We start from the raw sequence: 24,287 nt of genomic DNA, 5'->3' as shown, positions 1-24,287 counted from the left end.
ACCTCGTGCCTTCTTGACACGTATCACGTCCCAAAGACTAGTTGCAGGTAATGTGAAACCTCGTGCCTTGCAGGATGACAAGTGTCATCCGTACAAGAGATTAGGTAATAATAAAGCGGAAACTCCATTGCCATGAAAAATAACCAAGTCCATGAATAGGTTTCTATCTGCTTTAAGTTCACCAATTTCCACTAATGCATATTAATTGTGCATTACAATATCAGATATCATAAACAAAACAACTCGTAATAGTTAACAAAATACAGACCAAAAAAAAAAAGAAGGCGCGAAGATAAGTTTGGTCATTAATTAATTCAATAAATAGTAAAATACATAAAACTTTTATTCAAGGAACAATATCTTCTCCATCTAACAAATCATAGGAATTCTTCAAAGCATTAAACAAGCACCATAGAAAAAGCCACACACACTAAAGTAAAAATAAATAAACAAAACTGACCTCCACATCAAAAAATAATGTCCTCATCTTTCTGCATACCACCAGACAAGAAGTTATGCGCTGAATTAACCGAAATCCCCCTCTGCAAAGAAACTTTCCCCGCCAACTGGTCCTCTGAAAACTGCTTAGCAGAAGCGAGCTGTCTCTCAATCTCTCTCTTCTTGTAACCTTGTATCTTCTTCAGCCTGAAGAAATCCTCTCTTTCGAGCTCATCAAGTTCACCCTTAATGTAAGTTATCGTGTTCTCTAGCCTCGGTTTCACAACATTTTCCAAAGCATTGACCCTACGATTTGTGGTCTTGATCGCCACATCAAGTGTCAAGAACGATGTCTGAAGAGACGCAAGCTCGACAAGAACCTCAATGGATTTCACATACGCAGCGCGACAAGCTTGAACTTGTTGGCCACCTCTTGCCAATCCAGTTAGGTCATTCTTTGTCTCGGCTTCAGTGAAATACTCAAACTTTGGGAGCTTCACACCCGCAATATTCTCTTGGCGAGATCGAACTTTGATGGATGCATTTTGGACATTCTCAAGGACAATGTGCTTGATGTTCTCGCCAGCAACATATTTGGCTTCTGTTAGGGCAAATGAGGACGTTTTCATGACCTCTCCCATTGATTCTTTTGTTGAGACTATCTTCTTGAGAATCTGCCGGAACTGCACAGTCAAAGCATCACTCTTCTTTTTGAGAAGAGCATGGCCTCTTGTGGCACCGACAAGGCGAGCTTTCACAACTCCCAGCATTGTGACTGTTGGGACGACATTCAATCGCTGGCTTTGGCCGGACATCTTGTCAAAGATCGAAAAGCTGAAAAGATATAAGTAATGCATCAAGATCTATAGACAAAAAGATTATTTACAATATCAACAAAATTTTCACTACAAAGGAGAATTATACACAATCATCTCTTTATTATAGTTTTGCATGAGACAAGACTCACACCCTTGACCTCTTAATCAGGTGCAAGGATTCTGGTGAATTGGGCTAGCCCCAGTTGGTTATCAACCACCACAACAAGAAGAAAACCAATTCTCTGAATCATTTATCTTCTCCAATATTCTTAAAGGATAGTAACAACAATTGCACAAGATTGGGGAAAATTCTGCAGACAATCAAAACTCTGGGATCTTCAGCAAGATTTCACAATCTATATACTTTAATCTAACCAAAAAATGATGGGTGTTCTAGGAGAGTGATTCTCGTAATACAGTTAAAAGTGATTCCTAACCTGTGTTTACCACTTTTCATTCTTCTTCTTTTTTTTTTTGGCAAGGATGCTTAACCAATTTTGTAGTAGTGCAAAAATTTACCCTTTGCTATAAATCTAAAGGAATGGAAAAAAAAATCTAGAAGGAGAATCCAAAAGCCATATCAAATTGCAATCTTCCCTCTTCAGCTGGCTCGACAAGTCTCTTTTTTATCATTTTGTCAATAATTCCCCTTGTGTAGCCTGGGCAGCAATAACATTAATATTAAATTTTCCATAACCTCTAAGTTTCTTCTTGGTTACTTCAATTACTCTTTCCAGACATTCCGATACAGTAAAAAGCATCCCAATTTTGTTTGAGAATGAATTATCCTTTCATATTCAATGGTCTAAGCAATATAACACATTCTAATCTAAAAAAAGAAAGTAGTGTATAATTTTCCAATAACAAAACTAACTAGCGAGAGTGTATTATAGTAACATTTTGCCAACTAGCATTAACAAAAAAACCAATCAAGATAACTAAATGGATTCTAAAGTATCTCTAGCAAACCCGTCAGAGCCACTAAAATGGGCTTCAAAGCAACATGTGTATATTTTCCATAAGAACCAATCTAGCACGATGACCCCTTGTCGTAGTTCTGCAATTTTGCAATGCAAAAGGTGGGCAAAAAAGAAACAGGTCTCATCAATGTCACTTTTTTTTTTCCCCATCAATTTCACTGGTTTTCTCAGAGAACCATGTTGACTTTTTCGTTCAAGATAATCCTCAGGCCCACATTGAACTACAAAAAGGGAATGAATACTTTACACGTCTACATAATTTTAGCACTTTGCTTCAAGGCTCACCTCTAGACAATGTAACCCCTAACACACTTAAATAGATCCAATTTTGATTTGATAGTTTAGATATGGATTTCAAGATTGAATTTGCGAGCTTTGTCATAATAGATTTGAAATAACAATGTAAAACAAGTTATTTGAAATCCTTCACACTAAGGGTTGTAGTTCTACAACAATCCAAATATAAAAAAAATTCTCTTTTTATCTCTAATTTATCTTCCTCTTAGTTTTCAACCCGCTTATTAAAATAGCTTGATCTCCTATAATTTAATAAAATTTTAACCTCAAATCTCTTAATTTGAAATCTATCTCCCAAACATAAACTAGAAAATTGCAAGGCTTATGTCTCATCCACATCCACTATTTTGCTTGTTTAACTTTGCTAATTTGCTCCATTGATCTCTAAATACCTTTTATTTTTATTTTTTTTCTTTGTGGTTGCAAACTAATCATCAACACATAATGTTTATTGTTTTCTTATTGAAACAAAACTAATCAAAACGCATATAACCCAGTGATCTAAATTGTATTGAAAAACATAGCCCAAATATCGAGAGATCTCTTTCTCTCGATTTCTTTTCTTCTCCCAACATTCCTTTCAATCCAAACGAACTTTTTGTACCGATCTTTCTTCTAAACACAACTCAATGAGATCTAACTTGAACTGAAAACCCTAGAAAAGCAACACTCTTGAGGTTACATAACACAAAATTGACGATTGAAGAAAAATAAAGAGCATGGCGAATCGAAGACAAGTTTTAGATTGAGAAGGATTCAAACCTAGTCGGTGCTTGCCAGAACGGGGGTGTTGCTACTGCCGACAAAGGAGGAGCTTCGGAAGATAAAAAGAAGGGAGATCATAGTTCATACGACACCATCAATAATGGTTTTGTACTAATAATGATCTCAAGTGCTGGTGGACATGATAACATGGACTCGCACCATAAATGGCCCCATCATGCCGAAAATAAAAATAAAGGATTAATTAGATCAAACCCATCAATTATTACTGAATACTATTTTATCCCTGTCATTCATAAACTTGTGCATATTGACTCTTTCAACTTTAAAATTTGAGTGAAAAATGCTAACAGTCTTAACAATTTGGGACTTGTGTCACTTTAGTCCCTACCTTTTCAATTGTGCTACATTTGACCATGAATTTTGAATCTCGTTCTAAATAAAGACAATTAAAGACATTGTTGTTCAATTTAAAGGGCAAAACCGTCAATTTGATAAAATATAAATTGGTTTGACCAAAATAAATGTCAATTTTTTTTTTTATAATTTTTAAAAATCATTTCTACCCACCAAAAATGAGTTTTGTATGTGACAAAGGGGAAACGAAGATCTTCGAGAACAAATATTGGACTGGGAAAAAAAAAAGGGAAAAAGTAAAGTCTAAGCGCATATGGCACGAAAAGGAAATCCGATTTCAGTAAGACTTTATCTGAATCGTAGTTCAGATTCAAGTCAGTTTAGTGATCTTTTGCCTGAGAATTATGCTAGTGATCCTATCTTTTCCAAAGTGTTGAATGATTTGGAAAATGCAAAAGGAAGAGACTACACACTGATAAATGGCTATCTTCATAAAGGGAATCAACTATGTCTACCTGAAGGTTCACCAAGGCAGTTAGTTATGCAAGAGTTGCATAGTGGCAGACTTGGTGGACATTTTGGGCAAGACAAAACTGAAGCTCTTGTTCAAAAAAGGGTATTTTTGGTCAAGCATAAAGCGTGATGTTGCTCGCTTTGTTCAAAGGTGTTTGGTTTGTCAGAAGGCCAAGGGAGGTGTCCAAAATATTGGTTTGTATCAGCCCCTACCCATTCCAAATGTATCTTGGAAAGACCTATCTATGGATTTTGTTCTTGGTTTGCCAAGAACACAACAGGGGTTTGATTGTATCTTTGTGGTGGTTGACCGATTCTCGAAGATGGCTCATTTCCTATCTTGCAAGAATTCCACTAATGCCTCTCAAGTTGCTTTATTGTTTTTCAAAGAAATTGTCCGTTTGCATGGTGTTCCAAAGACAATCACATCTGATCGAGATGTCAAGTTTGTTAGCCATTTTTGGAGGACCTTGTGGAAGCTTTTGGGAACTCAATTACAATTCTCTAGTGCTTACCATCCTCAAACAGATGGTCAAACAGAAGTTGTGAACAGGTCTCTTGGCAACTTGCTACGAAGTTTAGTAGGGGAACATTATTTCACAAGCTAAGTTTGCCTACAAGAACTCCTTTAATCATTTTACAAAGAGCACTCCATTTGAAATTGTTTATGGCAGAAATCCTAATCACGTGTTGGATCTCCTACCTCTACCAAATCAAGCGAGAGTTAGTATGGAAGCTATACAAATTGCTGCTCATATAAAGATGGTCCATGATCAAGTTTGAGAGCAACTGAAGCAATATTCTCAAAACTACAAATCAAATGCATCCAAAGCAATATCCTACCTCCACAAAATCAATGTGTTGAGAATGAATTATCCTTTGATATTCAATGGTCTAAAGCAATATAACACATTCTAATCTAAAAAAAAAAAGTAGTGTATAATTTTCCAACAACAAAACCAACTAGCGAGAGTGTATTACAGTAACATTTTGCTAACTAGCATTAACAACAAAACCAATCAAGATAACTAAATGGATTTTAAAATATCTCTAGCAACCACACCAGAGCCACTAAAATGGGCTTCAAAGCAACATGTGTATATTTTCCATAAGAACCAATCTAACACGATGACCCCTTGTCGTAGTTCTGCAAAAGGTGGGCAAAAAAGAATCAGGTCTCATCAATGTCACTTTTTTTTCCATCAATTTCCCTGGTTTTCTTAGAGAACCACCATGGTGACCCTTTCGTTCAAGATAATTGATGCAAGAGCATAATTGACATCAGCCTTTCAAGTTAATTAATAATTATGTAAAATCTTGTTTTGTTTTTTTTTCTAAAGTGTCTTTTGGTTCCTAGTCAAAGTATTAGTGTCTATTTAAGACTCTTTGAAAGTTGTTTAGTATTTAATAGGAGTCTTAATGAGTCATTTTGTAGTGCCTATAAATATATGAAGAAATGAGATAAGAAGGCAAATTGAGTTGATTAAGATTATTTGCAAGTGTGTCTTGCTTGGAGTGAGTGATTCCTCCTATGGCTTGGTCGCGTCAAGTGGCATCCCGACAACTATCCTATCCTAATTCCTTCGTTGCAGTTCTAGGTCTCGGCCTGCATAAGATTGGGTATCAAAGTAGGAATTTCCCGTTGTGGTGTCATTTTTTTTTTTTTTTAACTGAACTCTTCATATTCCATCCCCTGTTCTTCTTTCAACCAACCATGCCTCCACGACGACAACGAAACAACATCATCAATAATGGCGATGTGCACGCAGAACTTAATGAGTTGAGACAATCTAATCAAGCACTTCAAGAGATGATGAATGAACTTCTCCAGCGAATTCCAACCCCTGGAAAACAAAGTCAACGTGAAGGAAGTAGGCGATCTGGTTATTGTGATGATCTTGATTTTGATGGACATTCATCTACTTCTAGTGCTGTTCCAGAACCAGCCCTTGTTAATCCATGGTCTATGGATCGTTTGGTCGAACTATTCAAGTTCATGTGCCAGATTTCGAAGGAAAGCTCAATGCAGATGCGTATTGCGATTGGATTGCATCATTAGAAGCCTTTTTTGATTGGAAAGAACTCTCAAATGAAAGGAAGGTACAATTTGCTGCCACAAAACTAAAGGGTCATGCTCTGATTTGGTGGCAGCAATACCAGCGAAGTAGGGATCAAAGGGGAATCCCAAGGGTCAATACTTGGGCAGAAATGAAAGTAAAGCTTGATGAGAAATTTATGCCCTTGGGTTATGCTCAAACACTCTACCAAAAGCTCCGTCAACTACACCAGTGATCTGATCAGTCCGTGGCTGAATATACAGAGCAATTTTACCAACTTTTGAGTCGCATCAACCTGCATGAGACAAATGATCAACTTGTGGCACGGTATGTTAGCGGATTGAAATACAACCTCGAAGGAGAACTCATGATGCATTCTCTTAGCTCTCTCGAAGAAGCTTACCAAATGGCTTTGAAAGCAGAGGAGAAACATAAGTGGAGCTCATATCGAAAACCAGAAAGTTCAAAGATTGTGAAGGACAAGAATAGCAAAGTTGGTACTTCTACATCTAAGAATTCACAACCACAACAAGAGGAAGGAAAAGATCACGGGAAGGGAGCTTCATCCTCCTTCAAGTGTTTTAGATGTGGGGAAGCGGGACAAAGATCTTATGAATGTCCAAAAAAGAAGGCTGAATTGCAACTAATGGAAGAGGAACAAGAAGAGAAGAAAGAACCAGTTTATGATTATGAACCAGAAGGTCTTGAAGAGTAGCATTGCGATCCAAATTTTGATGCTGAAAGCCTTGTTATCCGATGTTTCATGATAGCGCAAGAGGCTGATCAGTGACTGAAGCATAATATTTTCAGAATCTATTGCAACTCTTATGAAGTGTGTTTTAATGATTGATTCTGGAAGCTGTGAGAACATGGTGTCACAAATCATGATTGACAAGTTGCAGCTAGCTAGTGAGCGTCATCCAAAGCCATACAAAGTATCCTGGCTCAAGAAAGGAGGAGAGGTCATGGTCAATCAGCGAAGTCGCATCAAATTTTCTATTGGCAAGTATGAAGATGAAATTTATTTTGATGTTCTTCCCATGGATGTTTGTCATTTACTCCTTGGCAGACCGTGACAATTTGAAAGGTATGTTTAGCACGATGGAAGGAAAAAAACTTACACTTTGGTTAAAAATGGTGTGAAGTATGTGTTAAACCCATTGAAAGATGTTCCTACCATCGTACAGTCTACCAATTAAGTTAGTTTGCTGCCTTACAAAGAGTTCAAACAAACTTATAAAGAAGATGGGATAGCTTATGCTTTGATCGCTGTGGCAAATGTTCAAGGAGAAGTTCTTGAGGTTCCAGATGAGGTTGAGAAGTTGTTTCAAAGGTTCAAAGGCTTAGCTCCAGATGAACTTCCAGCTGGTTTACCTCCACTTCGAGACATCCAACACCAAATTGATTTTGTTCCAGCTGCAATCCTTCCTAATTTACCTCATTATCGTATGTCCCCTAGTGAACATGCTGAATGAAAAGACGAGTTGAGGATTTGTTGACAAAGGGACAGATTCGGGAGTCCCTTAGTCAATGTGCCGTTCCAGCCCTTTTGACTCCTAAAAAGGATGGAACTTGGAGGATGTGTGTTGATAGTAGAGTTGTTAATAAAATCACAATTAAATATAGGTTTAACATTCCTCGGCTCGATGATATGCTTGATGAATTAGCTGGCTCTAAAACCTTCTACAAAATTGACCTTTGAAGTGGTTATCATCAAATCAGAATAAAAGAAGGTGATGAATGGAAAACAGCATTTAAAACCAAAGATGAGCTTTATGAATGGCTTGTTATGCCATTTGGGTTGTCCAATGCCTTGAGTACTTTCATGAGGCTTATGACCCAAGCTTTGAAGCCATTTATGGGAAAATGTGTCGTGGTTTATTTTGATGACATTTTGATTTACAGCAGAGATAAGATTCAGCACTTGGAACATTTGGCTAATGTGTTTACAGTGCTCCATGATAATCAGCTCTATGTCAATCTAAAAAAGTGCTCTTTCATGGCTAATCGCATTGTCTTTTTAGGTTATGTTGTGAGTGCAGAAAGCATACATATGGATAGCGAGAAGGTGCGAGCAATCCTCGATTGGCCAACTCCTAAAAGCCATACTGATTTGAGGAGTTTTCATGGTTTGGCTTCATTCTACCGTCGTTTCATTAAGAATTTCAGTACCATTATAGCCCCAGTGCTTGATGTTTTGAAAGCAAGACTTCCAGTGGACTGAAAGAGCTGAAAATAGTTTTCAACAGTTAAAAACCAAACTTTCAGAAGTTCCTGTACATGCGCTACCAGATTTCTCTGAGGCATTTCAAGTGGAGTGATGCATCTAATGTTGGCATAGGTGCTGTCCTTATGCAAGAAGGGTGGTCAATTGCTTATTTTAGTGAGAAACTCGGTGATGCAAAGCTGAAGTATTCTACTTATAACAAAAAGTTATATGTTGTTGTTCAAGCCCTTTGACATTGGAAGCATTATCGGATTGGTGTGGAATTCATTCTCTATCGTGACCATGAAGCATTGAGATTTCTTAAGGGGCAAAGGAAACTAAATTCAAGACATGCTGGTTGCGTATCTTATTTGGAGAAATTCTCTTTTGTTCTTCAACACAAATCAGGTGTGCCCAACAAAGTAGCTGACGCATTAAGTCGGAAACACAGCCTATTGACTACTCTTTCTTGTGAAATCACTGGCTTTGATCTTTCGCCTGAGAATTATGCTAGTGATCCTATCTTTTCCAAAGTGTTGACTGATTTGGAAAATGCAAAAGGAAGAGACTACACGCTGATGAATGGCTATCTTTTTAAAGGAAATCAACTATGCCTACTTGAAGGTTCACTAAGGCAGTTAGTTATGCAGAAGTTACATAGTGGGGGACTTGGTGGACATTTTGGGCGAGACAAAGCTGAAGCTCTTGCTCGACAAAGGTATTTTTGGTCAAGCATAAAGCGCAATGTTGCTCGCTTTGTTCAAAGGTGCTTGGTTTGTCAGAAGGCCAAGGGAGGTGTCCAAAATATTGGTTTGTATCAGCCCCTACCCATTCCAAATGTATCTTGGGAGGACCTATCTATGGATTTTGTTCTTGGTTTGCCAAGAACACGATAGGGGTTTGATTGTATCTTCGTGGTGGTTGACCGATTCTCGAAGATGGCTCATTTCCTTCCTTGCAAGAATTTCACTGATGCCTCTCAAGTTGCTTTATTGTTTTTCAAAGAAATTGTCCGTTTGCATGGTGTTCCAAAGACAATCACATCTGATCGAGATGTCAAGTTTGTTAGCCATTTTTGGAGGACCTTGTGGAAGCTTTTGGGAACTCAATTACAATTCTCTAGTGCTTGCCATCCTCAAACAGATGGTTAAACAGAAGTTGTGAACAGGTCTCTTGGCAACTTGCTACGAAGTTTAGTAGGGGAACATCCTAAGCAGTGGGATCGAGTTATTTCACAAGCTGAGTTTGCCTACAACAGCTCCTTTAATCGCTCTACAAAGCAGACTCCATTTGAAATTGTTTATGGTAGAAATCCTAATCATGTGTTAGATCTCCTACCTCTACCAAATCAAGAAAGAGTTAGTATGGAAGCTGAAGAATTTGCTGCTCATATAAAGATGGTCCATGATCAAGTTCGAGAACAACTGAAGCAATCTTCTCAAAACTACAAATCCAACGCAGATATTCACAGAAGGAATACCGAATTTAAAGAAAGCGATCTTGTTATGGTATACTTGTGCAAAGGAAGGTTTCGTGCAGGTACATACAACAAGCTCAAACAAAGGAAATTCGGCCCTTGCCGAGTGCTAAAAAAACTTGGACAGAATGCTTATCATATTGAGTTACCAAATGACTTAGCTATCAGTTCAACTTTCAATGTTAGTGACCTTTATCTTTACCATGGAGATGAGGGAAAAGTTGTTTTGAAGCAGGGAGATATCCAGATTAATCTTCCTAACCCTCAAAGAGAATCCATTGATGTATTGGATGTGGGATCTATTACTACTCGCTGTGGTACGGATACTCAGTTCTTAGTGCATTGGCAAGGAAAACCAAGTTCTGAAGATGCATGGATTTCTAGCGAAGAACTCAGAAAGTTGGATCAGATGCTTTGGAATGATTTGACTTCAAACTTGAGGACGAGCTCTTTTGAAGATAGGGAGAATGATGCAGGAGTATAATTGACATCAGCCTTTTAAGTTAATTAATAATTAAGTAAAATAATTTTTTTTTTTTTTCTTTTTTCTAAAGTGTCTCTATTGGTTCCTAGTCAAAGTATTAGTGTCTATTCAAGACTTTGAAAGTTGTTTTAGTATTTAATAGCAGTCTTAATGAGTCATTTTGTAGTGCCTATAAATATATGAAGAAATGAGATGAGAAGGCAGATTGAGTTAATTAAGATTATTCATAAGTGTGTCTTGCTTGGAGTGAGTGATTCCTCCTTCTACCAAGTGTGTGGCTTGGTCACGTCGAGTGGCATCCACTACCCCTTGATCGAGTGGCATCCCAACAACTATCCTATCCTAATGCCTTCGTTGTAGGTCTCGGCCGACATCAATAATCCTCAGGCCCACATTGAACTAGAAAAAAGGAATGAATACTTTACATGTCTCAAAAGAGAAGCTACATAATTTTAGCATTTTGCTTCGAGGCTCACCTCTAGACAATGTAACCCCAAACACACTTAAATAGATCCAATTTTGATTTGATAGTTCAGATATGGATTTCAAGATTGAATTTGCAAGCTTTGTCATAATAGATTTGAAATAACAATGTAAAACGAGTTATTTGAAATCCTTCACACTAAGGGTTGTAGTTCTACAACAATCCAAATAAAAAAATTCTCTTTCTATCTTTAATTTATCTTCCTCTTAGTTTTCAACCCTCTTATTAAAATAGCTCAATCTCCTATAATTTAATAAAATTTTAACCTCAAATCTCTTAATTTGAAATCTATCATGCAAACATAAACTAGAAAATTGCAAGGCTTATGCCTCATCCACATCCACATCCACATCCACATCCACTATTTCCTTGTTTAACTTTGCTAATTTGCTTCATTGATCTCTAAAGAAACTTTTATTTTTGGGGGGGGGGGGGGGCTGCAAACTAACCATCAACACATAATGTTTGCTGTTTTCTTATTGAAACAAAACTAATCAAAATGCATATAACCCAATGATCTAAATCGTATTGAAAAACAGAGCCCAAATACTAAGAGATCTCTTTCTCTCGATTTCTTTTCTTCTCTCAACATTCCTTTCAATCCAAACACACTTTGTCTCTATAGCGATCTTTCTTCGAAAGACAACTTAGTGAGATCTAACTTGAACGAAAAATCCTAGAAAAACAATACTTGGAGAATATTTAACATGAAATTGACGATTGAAGAAAAATAAAGAGCACGGCGAATCGAAGACAAGTTTCAGATCAAGAAGGATTCAAACCTAGTCGTTGCTTGCCGGAACAGGGGTGTCGCCACCGCCGGAGGAGGAGGAGGAGGAGCTTTGGAAAAGAAAAGGAAGAACGAGATCATGGTTCATACAACACCGTCAATAACGGTTTTGGAGATGTAAATTTGGGTCTCGCTCTACTAATAATGATCTCAAGTGTTGGTGTACATGATAACAGCATGGACCCCTACCATAAATGACCCCATCATGCTGAAAATAAAAATAAAGGATTAATTACATCAAACCCTTCAATTATTACTTAATACTATTTTATCCCTGTCATTCATAAACTCGTGCATATTGACTCTTTCAACTTTAAAATTTGAGTGAATAACGCTAACAGTCCATATAGTTCGGGACTTGTGTCACTTTGGTCCCTGACTTTTCAATTGTGTTACATTTGACCATGAATTTTGAATCTTGTTCAAATAAGGAGAATTAAAGACATTGTCGTTCAATTTAAAGGGCAAAGTTATCAATTTGATAAAATATAAACTAGTTTGACAAAAATAAATGTCAATTTTTTTTTTTTAATTTTTAAAAATCATTTCTACCCAACAAAAATGTGTCTTACATGTGACAAAGGGGAAATGAAGGCCTTCGAGAAAAAATATTGGGCTGGGAAGAAAAATGGGGAAAAAGTAAAGTCTAAGCGCATATGGCACAAAAAGGAAATCCGATTTCGGTAAGACTTGACCTGAATCATAGTTCAAATTCAAGTCGGTTCAGTGAGGGCAACCACGAAAGTCATCAAATGGGTAGGTCTTTTCCTTCAGTTTTTCCCATATTTTAAATAAAAGAAAGGCGTGGGAGGACGCTGCAGATGTCCAGAACAGACACGACTTCTAAGGCTAGAAGATCACCGGAAGACACCCGGACCAGAGCATGTTGTGAAAGAAGCACACGGGGCGGGCGTGCTTCGACCGTGTCTCCAGGGCACTATTGAATGGTTAGAAATGAGTAGGGGAGAGTCTTGCATTTGACAAGACTCAAACCCTTGACCTCTTAATCAGGTGCAAGGATTTTGGCGAATTAGACTAGGCTCAGTTGGTTATCAACCACAACTTTATCTTCTCCAATATTCTTAAAGGATAGTAACATCAATTGCACAAGATTGGAGAAAAATCTACATACATTCAAAACCCTTTGATCTTGAACAAGATTTCACAATCTATATACTTTAATCTAACTAGAAAATGATCGGTGTTCTAGGAGAGTGATTCTCGTAATACAGTTAAAAGTGATTCCTAACCTATGTTTACCACTTTTCTTTCTTCTTCATTTTTTTTTTTTTTTTTTGACAAGGATGCTTAACCAATTTTGTAGTAGTGCAAAAATTTACCCTTTTCTACAAATCTAAAGGAATGGAAAAAAAAAAAAAAAAAAAATCTAGAAGAATCCAAAAACCATATCAAATTACAATCTTCCCTCTTCCACTGGCTCAACAAGTCTTTTTTTTTTTTTTTTTATCATTTTGTTAATAGTTCCCCTTGTGTAGTCTAGATAGCGATAGCGATAACATTAATATTAATATTAAATTTTCCATAACCTCTTTGTTTCTTCTTGGTTACTTCAATTACTCTTTCCAAACATTCCGATATAGTAAAAAGCCTCCCAATTTTGTTTGAGAATGAATTATCCTTTCATATTCAATGGTCTAAAGCAATATAACACATTCTAATCTAAAAAAGGAAAGTAGTGTACAATTTTCCAACAACAAAACCAACTAGCGAGAGTGTATTACAGTAACATTTTGCCAACTAGCATTAACAACAAAACCAATCAAGATAACTGAATGGATTCTAAAATATTTCTATCAACCACGTCAGAGCCACTAAAATGGGCTTCAACGCAACAAGTGTATATTTTCCTTAAGAAACAATCTAGCACGATGACCCCTTGTCATAGTTCTGCAAAAGGTGGGCAAAAAAGAATCAGGTCTCATCAATGTCACTTTTTTTTCCCCATCAATTTCCCTGGTTTTCTTAGAGAACCAACATGTTGACTTTTTCATTCAAGATAATCCTCAGTAGGGGTGTGCGCGGTGAGGTTTAAGGTCCCGTTTGTTTTCAGAAGTAAAATGGAAGGGATTCATAGTGAGGGAATTAATAGTGAGGGGATTAAGTAAAATTGTGTTTGTTTTAATGATAGTTGTTAGTGTAGGAATTGTTAAATTATTTTTATATAAAATAATAAAACAAATAAAAAAATATAAAAAATTAAACATTAATATTTATAAAAATATTCCCAATATATAAAAAATAAAAAAAATAAAAAAATTTCTAATCCCCTCACTATTTTTCTAATACCATCTTTCCAACCTCCATCTCAGTCCCCTCCCCAACCTCCATCTATGTCACCTCCACCGTCTTAATCCCCTCCCCAACTCTACAAACAAACACAACACTAAATAACACCTCCACCATCCTAATCCCCTCCCATCTACTTAACCCCAAAACAAACGGGCCCTAAGAGAAAAATTGAAATCATACTACGGGTGGTGTATTGATAAAAGTGTCATTAAAAATTGCCATTGTTCTTATCAAAAATCGACTGTTCGGTTGGCAAATAATGGTGGTTTCGACTTGGTGGTTCTGACGGATTGGCGGTTTATAAAAAAATATAATTCAAATCACAAAGCTTGAATCAAAAAGTAGAAAAAATCTAATTTATAAATAAACTAAAATAGTCAAAATTAAAAAAGATGTTCATTCCTCTAATCTAACATTAAACATTGACAAACTAATAAACTAAAAATCCAACAATCCAAACAAATTATACAACAACAATTTAATAAGGCAATAAATACTAAAAAAAAAAAATAACATCGTCCAACATCCAACATAGTTTTAAAAAAAGTTCTTAAAAGTTAAAATATATGGAAACTGATATATATATATGTATATATATATATATATATATATATTTTCAAGGCTAGGATACACATAATTCAAGAGAACTAACAAAAGCAATAAGACACAAATGAACAAACAAGCCTCTCCTTCGTGGATCCTCAGCCAAACTTTTGAAATTTTTCTTCAACAAACTGTCAATTTTTTCTTTCACCAAGCTTCTTTAAAAGTTTGATTCCAAGTTTTTTACTTTTGCTTGTTTGCAGTAGGAAAACATTTCAGCAAAATTATTTTATAGAGATAGACATTGATGAATCTCAGCACAGAGAGAGAGAGAGAGAGAGAGAGAGGGAGAGAAACAGAGAGAAAAGAGCCACGCACCTGTAGAGAGCAGCGGCGGTGAGTGGCGAGCAGCGGCTGAAAGGCTAACGGCGGTGACGATCGGCAACGTATCGAGGAGGAGCAAAGCAGAGAGCAGCGTAGATGAATGAGATGAGATGAGATGAGACGTTGAGGTGCGAATTGGGGTTAATTGAAAATTGATGGTGTGTGTGTGAGTATATGTACAATTGGTATTATAGATGTAATCTAACGGTTGTAATGTAAGTAACTTGGTGTAAGTGACTTGGGTGTACGTATATACCACTGTACCAGTAGCAGAAAGAAAAAAATAATAATAAAAGCAATTGCGGGTCGGGTCAGGTCGGCCCGGTTGAATAGGCGGGTTGGGCTTTTCCAAATCACCGCCCACGCTGATGCGCCAGTCCTACAACCCTCACCCGCTCAGCAACCCTGTCAGAGTTGAAAAAATACATTGTTTAATGTGATTTCATTTGATTTTGACGCGAGTCCCAAACTATAGGGACCGTCAGTATAATTTGCCCATTTATCTTTCTCTTAGTTTTCAACCCGCTTATTAAAATAGCTTAATCTCCTATAACTTAATAAAATGTTAACCCCAAATCTCTTAATTTGAAATCTATCACCCAAGCATAAACTAGAAAATTGCAAGGCTTATGTCTCATCCTCATCCACATCCACTATTTTCCTTGTTTAACTTTGCTAATTTGCTCTATTTATCTCTAAAGACCTTTTGTTTTTGGTTGCAAACTAATCACCACCACATAATGTTTACTATTTTCTTATTGAAACAAAACTAATCAAAATGCATATAACCCAGTGATCTAAATCGTATTGAAAAACAGAGCCCGAATATAGAGTAATCTCTTTCTCTCGATTTCTTTTCTTCTCTCAACATTCCTTTCAATCCAAATGCACTTTGTCTCTATACTGATCTTTCTTCTAAACACAACTCATTGAGATTTAACTTGAACTGAAAACCCTAGAAAAACAATACTTGGAGAGTATATAACACGAAATTGACGATTGAAGAAAAATAAAGAGCATGGCGAATCGAAGACAAGTTTCAGATCGAGAAGGATTCAAACCTAGTCGGTGTTTGCTAGAATAGGGGTGTCGTTGGAGGAGGATGAGCTTCAGAGAAGAAAAAGAAGAAGGAGATCATAGTTCGTACGACACCGTCAGTAATGGTTTTGGAGATGTAAATTTGGATCTCTCTCTATTAATAATGATCTCAAGTGCTGGTGTGCATGGTAACAGCATGGACCCCCCTCATAAATGGCCCCATCATGCTCAAAATAAAAATGAGGGATTAATTAGATCAAACCCTTCATTTATTACTTAATACTCCCTCCGTTCCCAAATAATGGTTCTTTTTGGGAAGTTAACTTTTTTTTTATGGTACAATTATTATATTTTCCCATGCTGCATGAGCACACATCATAAACCCTGGCGTGAAGCATCACTATAGATCACAAAACCACCTCCATCTATAGGTAAGGCAAGGATTGAAGTTGATGTCAACCTCTGTTTAAACTCTTGGAAGCTACGCTCACAATCATCATTCCACTCAAACTTTACCCCTTTCCTGGTGAGATTGGTAAGTGGCAAAGCAATACAGGAGTATCCTTTCACAAACTGTCTGTAATATCCAGCAAGTCCTAGAAAGCTGCGTACCTCTGTCACAGAAGTAGGTCGTGGCCAATCAATGATTGCTACCACTTTCATGCTATTCATAGATACCCCATCTTTACTCACCACATGACCCAAAAAGGATACACTGCTTAACCAGAATTCACACTTCTTAAATTTTGCATACTATCTCTTCTCCCTAAGGGTTTGCAGTACTACCCTCAAATGATGCTCATGCTCTTCCTTACTCCTCGAATAAATTAGAATGTCATTAATAAACACTACCAAAAATTTATCTTAGGTTTAAATACTCTGTTTATCAAATCCATGAATGCAGCTATTGCATTTGTGAGACCAAAAGGCATCACTAAGAACTCATAATGCCCATAACAAGTTCTAAAAGTTGTCTTAGGAACATCATCATCCCCCACCTTCAACTGGTGATAGCCTGACCTCAAGTTAATCTTAGAGAATACTTGAGCTCCCTTCAATTGGTCAAATAGGTCATCAATGCATGGCAAAGGGTACCTATTCTTCACTGTGACTTTGTTCGGTTCTCTATAGTCAATACACAATCTTATAGACTCATCATTCTTTTTCACAAACAACACAGGTGGTCCCCAAGGTGAAACGCTAGGCCTAATAAAACCTTTGTCTAACAACTCCTGTAATTAAATTTATAACTCCTTCAAATCCAATGGTGCCATTCTACAGGGCGCTTTAGAAATAAATGCTGTGTTAGGGACCAAGTTAATGGAAAATTCTACCTCACGATCTAGAAGAAGTCTAGATAGATCCTTTGGAAAAACATCAACACATTCACTCACTACAGGCAACTCATCTAACTTTTATTCTAGTTGTTCGATATGCACCACACAAGCTAAGTAACTGTAGACACCCCATTTTTGACCGACCTTAAGACTCAGACATCATCGATTGAGCGCTCGGTGATAATGCATGTCGTGCTCGTTTTGAGGTTTCAGAGTTTTGGCTGAGAGCCTTGCCTCCGGGCCTCTGAACTCTTTGTGTTTCAGCTCAATTTGCGGACCAAGTCTTGTTTTCCTTGCCTAAGGAAGGGAGAGGTCTTGTAGACCATCTCTTAGTGGTCATAGACCACTTTTCCCGTTTGGAGACTAGTTTCCGGTGTTTGGAGTCTTCGGTCGCGCCTTGTCTCGGGACCGCTTAACGTTCTCTGTTTGGCGTGATTTTTGAACCACACCTTGTTGCCTCTGCCTAGAGGAACACTGTGGTTCGGGAGACCACTTTTGTGGTGGCATACAACTTTTGATGCCCGTAGACTAGTTTTCGAGGCTTTCGACTGCGTGCTTTGCCTCTCGATCTCTCGTCTTGCATCCGTTTTGGTTTGTTTTTGGTACAAACCTTGTTTTCCTTGTTTGGAGGGTGGTACAAGGGTGGGAGACCACTTTTTCTCCTTGGAGACCATTTTTCTTTCTGCCAGCCAATTTTCTGGTCGAATAACTGGCTTGCTTGGTCTGTGGGCCACATTTTCTGGTCGGTCACCACACCACTAGCTTTCTTTCATGCCCTAGACTCTCTCCCACCATGGCCGACCAGTTTGTGTCTTGGAAGACCACTTGAAGTGGTCGGCCGACCACTTTAAGTAGTAGGCCGACCATTTCAAGTGGTCGGCTGCTTTTTGGCACCTTTTTAGAGATATTTTCCTCCAGCAGCTGGAGGGCATTTGGGCTATCCTTCATACACGTGTATGGAGGGATTTGTTTGAGGCTTAGCTTCTCTAAGAAGCTTTGCCTTTTAGTTTCTATAAGAGGGAGGCTCTATAGACACCCCATTTTTGACCGTCCTCAAGACTTAGACGTCATCGTTTAAACACTTGACGATCATCCATGCTCGTGTTCGTTTTGAGTTCCCGAAGGTCTCGGCTACGCGCCTTGCCTTAGGATCTCTTAACTTGTCTGTTTTGTACTTAGTTGTGGACCAAGGACTTGTGGTTTTGCTTCTGAGAGAAGATGGTGGCTTATTTGCCATCCCCTCAACCCACCGGCCAAGGCTTGAAGCCATCGACCTTGTTTTCTTGCCATCAGCCAAAAGTGTTGGCTGGTCGGCACTTTTGTTGGTCAGCCGACACTTGTTTTGGTCGATCGGCCATATTTTTTGGCCGAGGCCTTTTCTTTACCTTTTTTAAGCATTGTGCATGCCAATTGCGCCAGCTAGTGAGCACAGACCCTCCCTTTCATACACGTGTATGGAGAGATTTGAACCAAAGCTTAGCTTCTCTAAGAAGCTTTGAACTTGATTTTCTATAAGAGGGGAGCCTCCCCTCCCTTTCCAGAGGTTCAGCAAATTGATATAGAAGATAGATATATCTCTCTCTATATCTCCCTCTTTATATATTTGTGTGTGTGTTTGTGACCTAAAGTGTGTTTTTGTTCATACTTTTGCACTAGAGCACCTAGTAGATCACCTTCCTTTGGTTGCTGAGGCACTAGGGAGTTGGTTTCAGAGTTCTTGGGCTGGTTTTGATCCACGGGAGTGGCTGAAGTTGTGTTCTTGAAGGTGTTCTTCAAGGGTGAGCAACTAACCTTTTGCTTTTCCATTTTGGCTTAAGCCTTTAGACCTATTTGCATATTGTTTCAAGCTTAACTATAAACTAAAAAAAGTTCTGTTTTTATATTCTTAAGATGATTGTTTAAGGTTTCTTTTGGGTTGGGGGTTGTCTACCCCCTCTTAGGCCTTGTTTGGCATCATTTTGGGTCATCCTTTTTGGCCTTTATTCTTGCTTTGGCTTGACCTTTCTACCACTGAAATCCAAAGGATTTTTCAGTGGTGGAAAGGTGGTTTTAGGGTTTTGTATAGGAGAGGGACACCCTTCTCTCCTTGTGTCTTATTTGCTTGTATATTTGGCTCATAATGGTAGCATGTTTGCTTAGCATGTTTTGGCTTCATTTCAGCAAGTATTTGGTGTCATTTGGTCATGATATACCTCTGTTCTTGAATGCACCATATACTTGCCTTGCAATCCTCTCATTTGCCTTAACATGCACCATGCATTTGGACCATCATGCTTGCATATTTTGGCTCAATTCAAAGGAACTTTAGTCATGTTTTGCCATGTTTAAGCTATTTTTGGTGTTGTTTTGATCATATATGCAATGCTTTGTATAGCTAGCATGCATTCTAACTTGTTAGTTTTAAGTGTCCAAGTCATTAGCGTGCACTACTTGGACCTTTTTCATGATTTGGCATCATCTCATATATGATTTCAGTCCATGTAGTGCAGCCTTATACTTGCATTTGTCATCCTTTCAAAGCTTTGAAGAGTTGGTGTCTTATGCCTTAAGGTTGGGTCATTGTGCATGCCTCCATGATTAGGTCTTCGGGATGCCATCTAAATGGATTTTTGGGCCTATTTTGACATGTCATATCTCTGTTTTGCATTGGTTAAGTCATGCCATGTTTGGTTATAATGGGTGTAGTGTAATCCCCTTTGTTGGCCTTACTTGCATCTTGCCTTCGGCCCTTCGTTTTGGCTTATTTTAGCTTTGGCCCTTGTATATTTCAGACTCTCTTTAGCATGATCTAGGATTGTTTTGGTTGTCCTCAACTGTGGCCTTAGTACAAGCTCCTTGGTTAGCCTTTAGCCTTGAGCTTTCTTGCATGTTATGCTTGACTTGTGTGTATGATTTGGCATCATCCTTGACATCATTTCAGAGTATGTAGTGTTGTCATGCTTGCATACTTTTCACTCTTTGAGTGCTTTCGAGAGTTGTCCTCTTTGTGCCTAAGTGATGGACCAATATGTGTACATGTTTGTTTTGCATGTTGGTGCCTTAGTTTTTGTGTTTTGGCCACTAATTTGGGCATGGCTGAGGTCTGCCCATTTCAGTTTAAGTCCATCTTGTATGATCCTTGCATATTGTCGCATGCTTGTTCCATTTCGTCGTTATTGCATACTTGGTACATTGCATTTTGCATGCTTCGTACATTGCATATTTATATGTTTAGGTTGCATAGTATTGTCGCATACTTGTTGCATGCCATGTTGTTTACATGTTAGGTTGCGTTGTATTGCCTTTGGGATGCTCATTTTGCATTGCATTGCATTGCATTTCCATGTTGCATTGTATTTGGCATACTTACATTGCATTATATTTGGTTTGGGGTGTCGAACCAAACACGAGGACTGAGGGACGTTTTGTACTTGAAGTGACGAAACGTGCCCCAATCCTCGGTCGTTGACACTCTTGATCCAACATGATAGAGTTCTAGGCATTCATATGTTTTTGTGCATTCATTCCATATTGAATCGCACACTTGGCTCCTTTGGCCATCATGCATCGACATGCATGATTGATGGCCCGAGGGTCGAGAACCATACTCCCTTGAGTTCATGACATGATAGGGAGGGTGTTTGTGCATACATTGCCTTGAAAATGCATTGCCATGCTCTGTTTGTCCTCTGCTGTAGCAAAACAGTATTCTACAGGAAGATATGGCCGGCCGGCCATCTTCAGTGCCGATCGACTAAACATTGTTGGCCGAGATCCTCACAAATGGTCGATGACTAATTCCACATGGCCGATGTCTCTATATTTTGGCCGGTGACATCTCACAGTGCTCAGGGGGTAGTTCTGAAGCATCCTTGGGATTTGTGCAATTTTCAGAGGTGCAGAATAGTGTAAACAAAGGCAACATATGGCATGCTAACTGGTTTCCGAGCAAGGCGATCGAGCATGCATCATTCAATCATTCCGAGGCGGAGCTACGGCGGCCTCTTTAGTTTCATAGCTTAGTTAATTTGTTTAAATTAGTTAAGAGTTATGTAATAATTAATTAGCTAGGGTAGTTAATTAATTAGTTGATTTGTATTATTTATTTGGACCCTCCGTCGAGAGGGCAAATTTTGTAATAAGTGTGCGTGAGTGTGTGAATGTCTTCCAACCCCACGTCTTTCTCCCTTTTACTCACCTGCTTTCAATGGTTAGTTTTAGTTCATGTTTCAATTAACATCCTTATGCTCGCATGTTTGCATCATTCATCTGTATTTCATGCACCGGGCTTGGCGCATCATACTAACCGTATAGTATTTCAATTCCAACTTGAATACGTGCATCAAGTTGTCGCATTTCACATGTCATTCTTAGATAGCCGAGCCTATTTCTAGTCGCATTTTGCATGTGTTGCATTAGGCATTTTAACATAGCTAGGATCATGCATTGATTACTAACTAGCTATTGTTTTGGCTCGGAGTACTAGGTAAGCTTTTATGCTTTAGCATCTTGCATGAGTGTGAGTGTTAACATGACAGCATGCTTGCCATGAGGCTATTTACTTAAATGATATAACTGCATGAATGCCTGTGGGTGAAGGTTGGATTACTTGAATTGGAACAATTCATCGAAATACGAGTTTTAAGTCCACTTGAGGGTGGCAAATCATGTTTTCTAAGCCCACTTGAGGGTGGCAAATCCACGTCTTAGCCTACTTGCGAGTAGCACCTTCAAACCATTTTCAAACAAACATGAGATGTTTTGTTCCAACTTAGGCGATCTAGTCTATACTTGTGTGTTGTGCGCATCACATAGTAATTATAGGCTAATAACTGGAATGAGAACACATGTGTTTTCAAAAACAAAATATCAGGCTTAGTAAAGGCCGATCTTTGATCGGGCGAGTGGGGGTGCTCGTTGCATGACCTTCTCCTCTCATACCCAAGTTCCCGAGCCGAGGCAACTTTCGTGATGACGGACACGTGGCCTTAGGCACGAGTCAGGGTTTCCTAAATTTTCCAAAATAAAATATTTAGGCGGCGACTCTGTATCTGGCAAAGTAGTCCATGTTTGGCACTTCTTTACAAAAATTAGTTTTTCAAAACGATTTGCCAGATTTGGACTCTTTCGTGATTTATCAATCTCACATTGCACATTGTGAGATCAGATTAAGAACCTTGACATTTGAGTCCGAACTGTAGCACAGCACAAAGCCCTTCGGGGTGCGTCTACAAGCTCCTCCTCCCTTCTCTAGGTTCAGAAATTTGAGGGTTGAGAGTTAGATATAGTCTTGTATCTATACTTCCTTCTTTGCTTCATTTTTGTGCCTTAAAGTGTTGTTTTGTCTTAGTTTAACACACAAATACACACTCAAACACGTTCCTTTGGTTGCTGAGGTGCTAAGGGGTTGTTTTTGGTGTTTTTGGACTGGTTTAAGCTCAAAGAACTTGCTGGAGTTGCAGTTGTAAAGGAGATCTTCAAGGGTGAGCATTTGACCTTTAAATTTCCCTTTCTTGCTTAAGCTTTTAGCCCTTCTTGCATATGTTTTTAAGCTTAACTCTTAACTAGAAAAAGTCCTTTTTTTGCATGCTTAAAATAGTTGTTTAAGGTCACTTTTTTGTTTGGGGTGATTTACCCCCTCTTAGGCCTTGTTAGGCCTTATTTTGAGCCATCCCTTTAGGCTCTTGTTGAAGCCTTTGCATGAACTTTCTACCATTGAAATCTAGAGGATTTTCAGTGGTGGAAATGTGATTTTTTTGTCTTAAATAGGAGAGGGTCATCCCCTCTCCTTGTATTGTGTTTACTTGCTTCATATGCCTCATGTTTGAGCACCTTTGTTAAGCTTATGTTGGCCGTATCTTAGCTTTTATTTGTGGTTGTTTTGCTGAGGCATACCACTTTTTTTGCTTGGTTTGGTCACTCCATGCATGGTTAATACACTCGTAGTGTAAATCACACAAACTAGCTTAATGTGCTTCATGAAATAACATTCTAGCTTGTTTTTTTTTCCATTTCAGCATGTTTTTGGTGATGTTTTTCCATGTCATAATACTGTTTTTGTTTGGTTTGGTTAGCCTTTGCATGCTCCTTGCACTTGTAGTGCAATTCTATGAAATAGCTTAACATGCATCATGTTGTAACATGTCATTTTAGCATGCTTTTGGCTTAGCTCTGAGAAGACTTTGTTCATGTTTTAGCATGTTTAAGGTATGATTTGTGTTGTTTTGCATGACTTGTTTTGTATAGCCTTGGTTCAATCTAACTTGTTAGCTTTGTGTATTGAGTCCACTAGCATGCATTACTTGGACTATTATTTGGTATCATTTATTATGTGATTTCAGTCCATGTTTCATGGCCATGTATCCACATTTGTCACTCATTCAATGCGTTGGAGGGATTGCCCCTTTATGCCTTAACATGAAACATTGCGTATGCCTTCATGCCATAGCTTGCGAGCCATCATTTCAATGTGTTTTTTGGGTTATTTTTCCATGATATAACTCTGATTTTTATTGGTTAAATCATCCCATGCTTGGTCTTAATAGGTGTAATGTAGTCCACCTTATTCACCTTGTATGCATCATGCCTCATGCTCACCATGCTAGCTTGTTTTGGCTTCCTTCTATACATGTTTTAGTATCATTTTAACATGTTCTAGGACTGTTTTGGGTTGCCTTGGTCACATGTTTCATGCTTTGTATACTTGTAGTACAAATGCTCTTGCTTGTCTCAAGCTTTGAGCACCATTGCATGCTTCATTTGTGTTGTGTACATGATTTGACATCACTTAGCATGACACTTCAGAGCATTTAACATTGCCATGTTCCTTCCTCAATCATGCTTTAAGTGCCTTTGAGTGTTATGAATTGTTGCCTAGTTTATGCCTTAGCTCGTATGCTTGCAAGCCTAGGCCCTTGAGCCCTCGTCTCAGCATGTTTAGGTCCTTATTTTGACCTACTTGAGCTCTGTCCATGCTTAGTTCATGCATTTTTGCCATGAATTGCATGCCTCCTTTGTAGTCCTCTTTACTAGCTCCATGCCTTAAGGACCCTAGCATGCCATACTTGTGTTG

General features: G+C 38.2%; 1 protein-coding gene across 2 annotated transcripts; it reads right to left on the bottom strand.

Annotated features, from left to right (window-relative positions):
• Nucleotides 1-289: 289 nt before the first annotated feature.
• LOC114318744 (V-type proton ATPase subunit D) lies at nucleotides 290-15,265 on the bottom strand. Of its 2 annotated transcripts, XM_028265691.2 has the most exons (3): nucleotides 14,856-15,036; nucleotides 11,617-11,832; nucleotides 290-1,272 (listed from the first exon to the last, which is right to left on the bottom strand). In XM_028265691.2, exons 2-3 carry the CDS (start codon nucleotides 11,703-11,705, stop codon nucleotides 468-470), a joined length of 894 nt encoding a protein of 297 aa, XP_028121492.2. In that variant the 5' UTR covers nucleotides 11,706-11,832; nucleotides 14,856-15,036; the 3' UTR covers nucleotides 290-467. The 2 variants fall into 2 exon arrangements, with proteins under 2 accessions (XP_028121492.2, XP_028121502.1); XM_028265701.2 differs by lacking the exon at nucleotides 11,617-11,832 and having other exon boundaries at nucleotides 14,856-15,265.
• Between the last annotated feature and the right edge of the window lie 9,022 nt (nucleotides 15,266-24,287).

The sequence above is a fragment of the Camellia sinensis genome, chromosome 13 (genome assembly GCF_055761805.1).
Source record: "Camellia sinensis isolate YWXY chromosome 13, ASM5576180v1, whole genome shotgun sequence".
In the NCBI taxonomy this organism is placed as follows: domain Eukaryota; kingdom Viridiplantae; phylum Streptophyta; class Magnoliopsida; order Ericales; family Theaceae; genus Camellia; species Camellia sinensis.
Note: the sequence above shows the minus strand (reverse complement) of the source record. Positions and strands in the feature narration are given on the sequence as shown.

Excerpts from the sequence above, each read along its gene's own strand:
- LOC114318744 (XM_028265691.2), bottom strand. The coding sequence starts at position 11,705 with ATGATCTCGTTCTTCCTTTTCTTTTCCAAAGCTCCTCCTCCTCCTCCT. Across the intron at positions 1,273-11,616 it reads TTCCGGCAAGCAACGACTAG|CTTTTCGATCTTTGACAAGA; the intron begins GTTTGAATCCTT and ends ATATCTTTTCAG.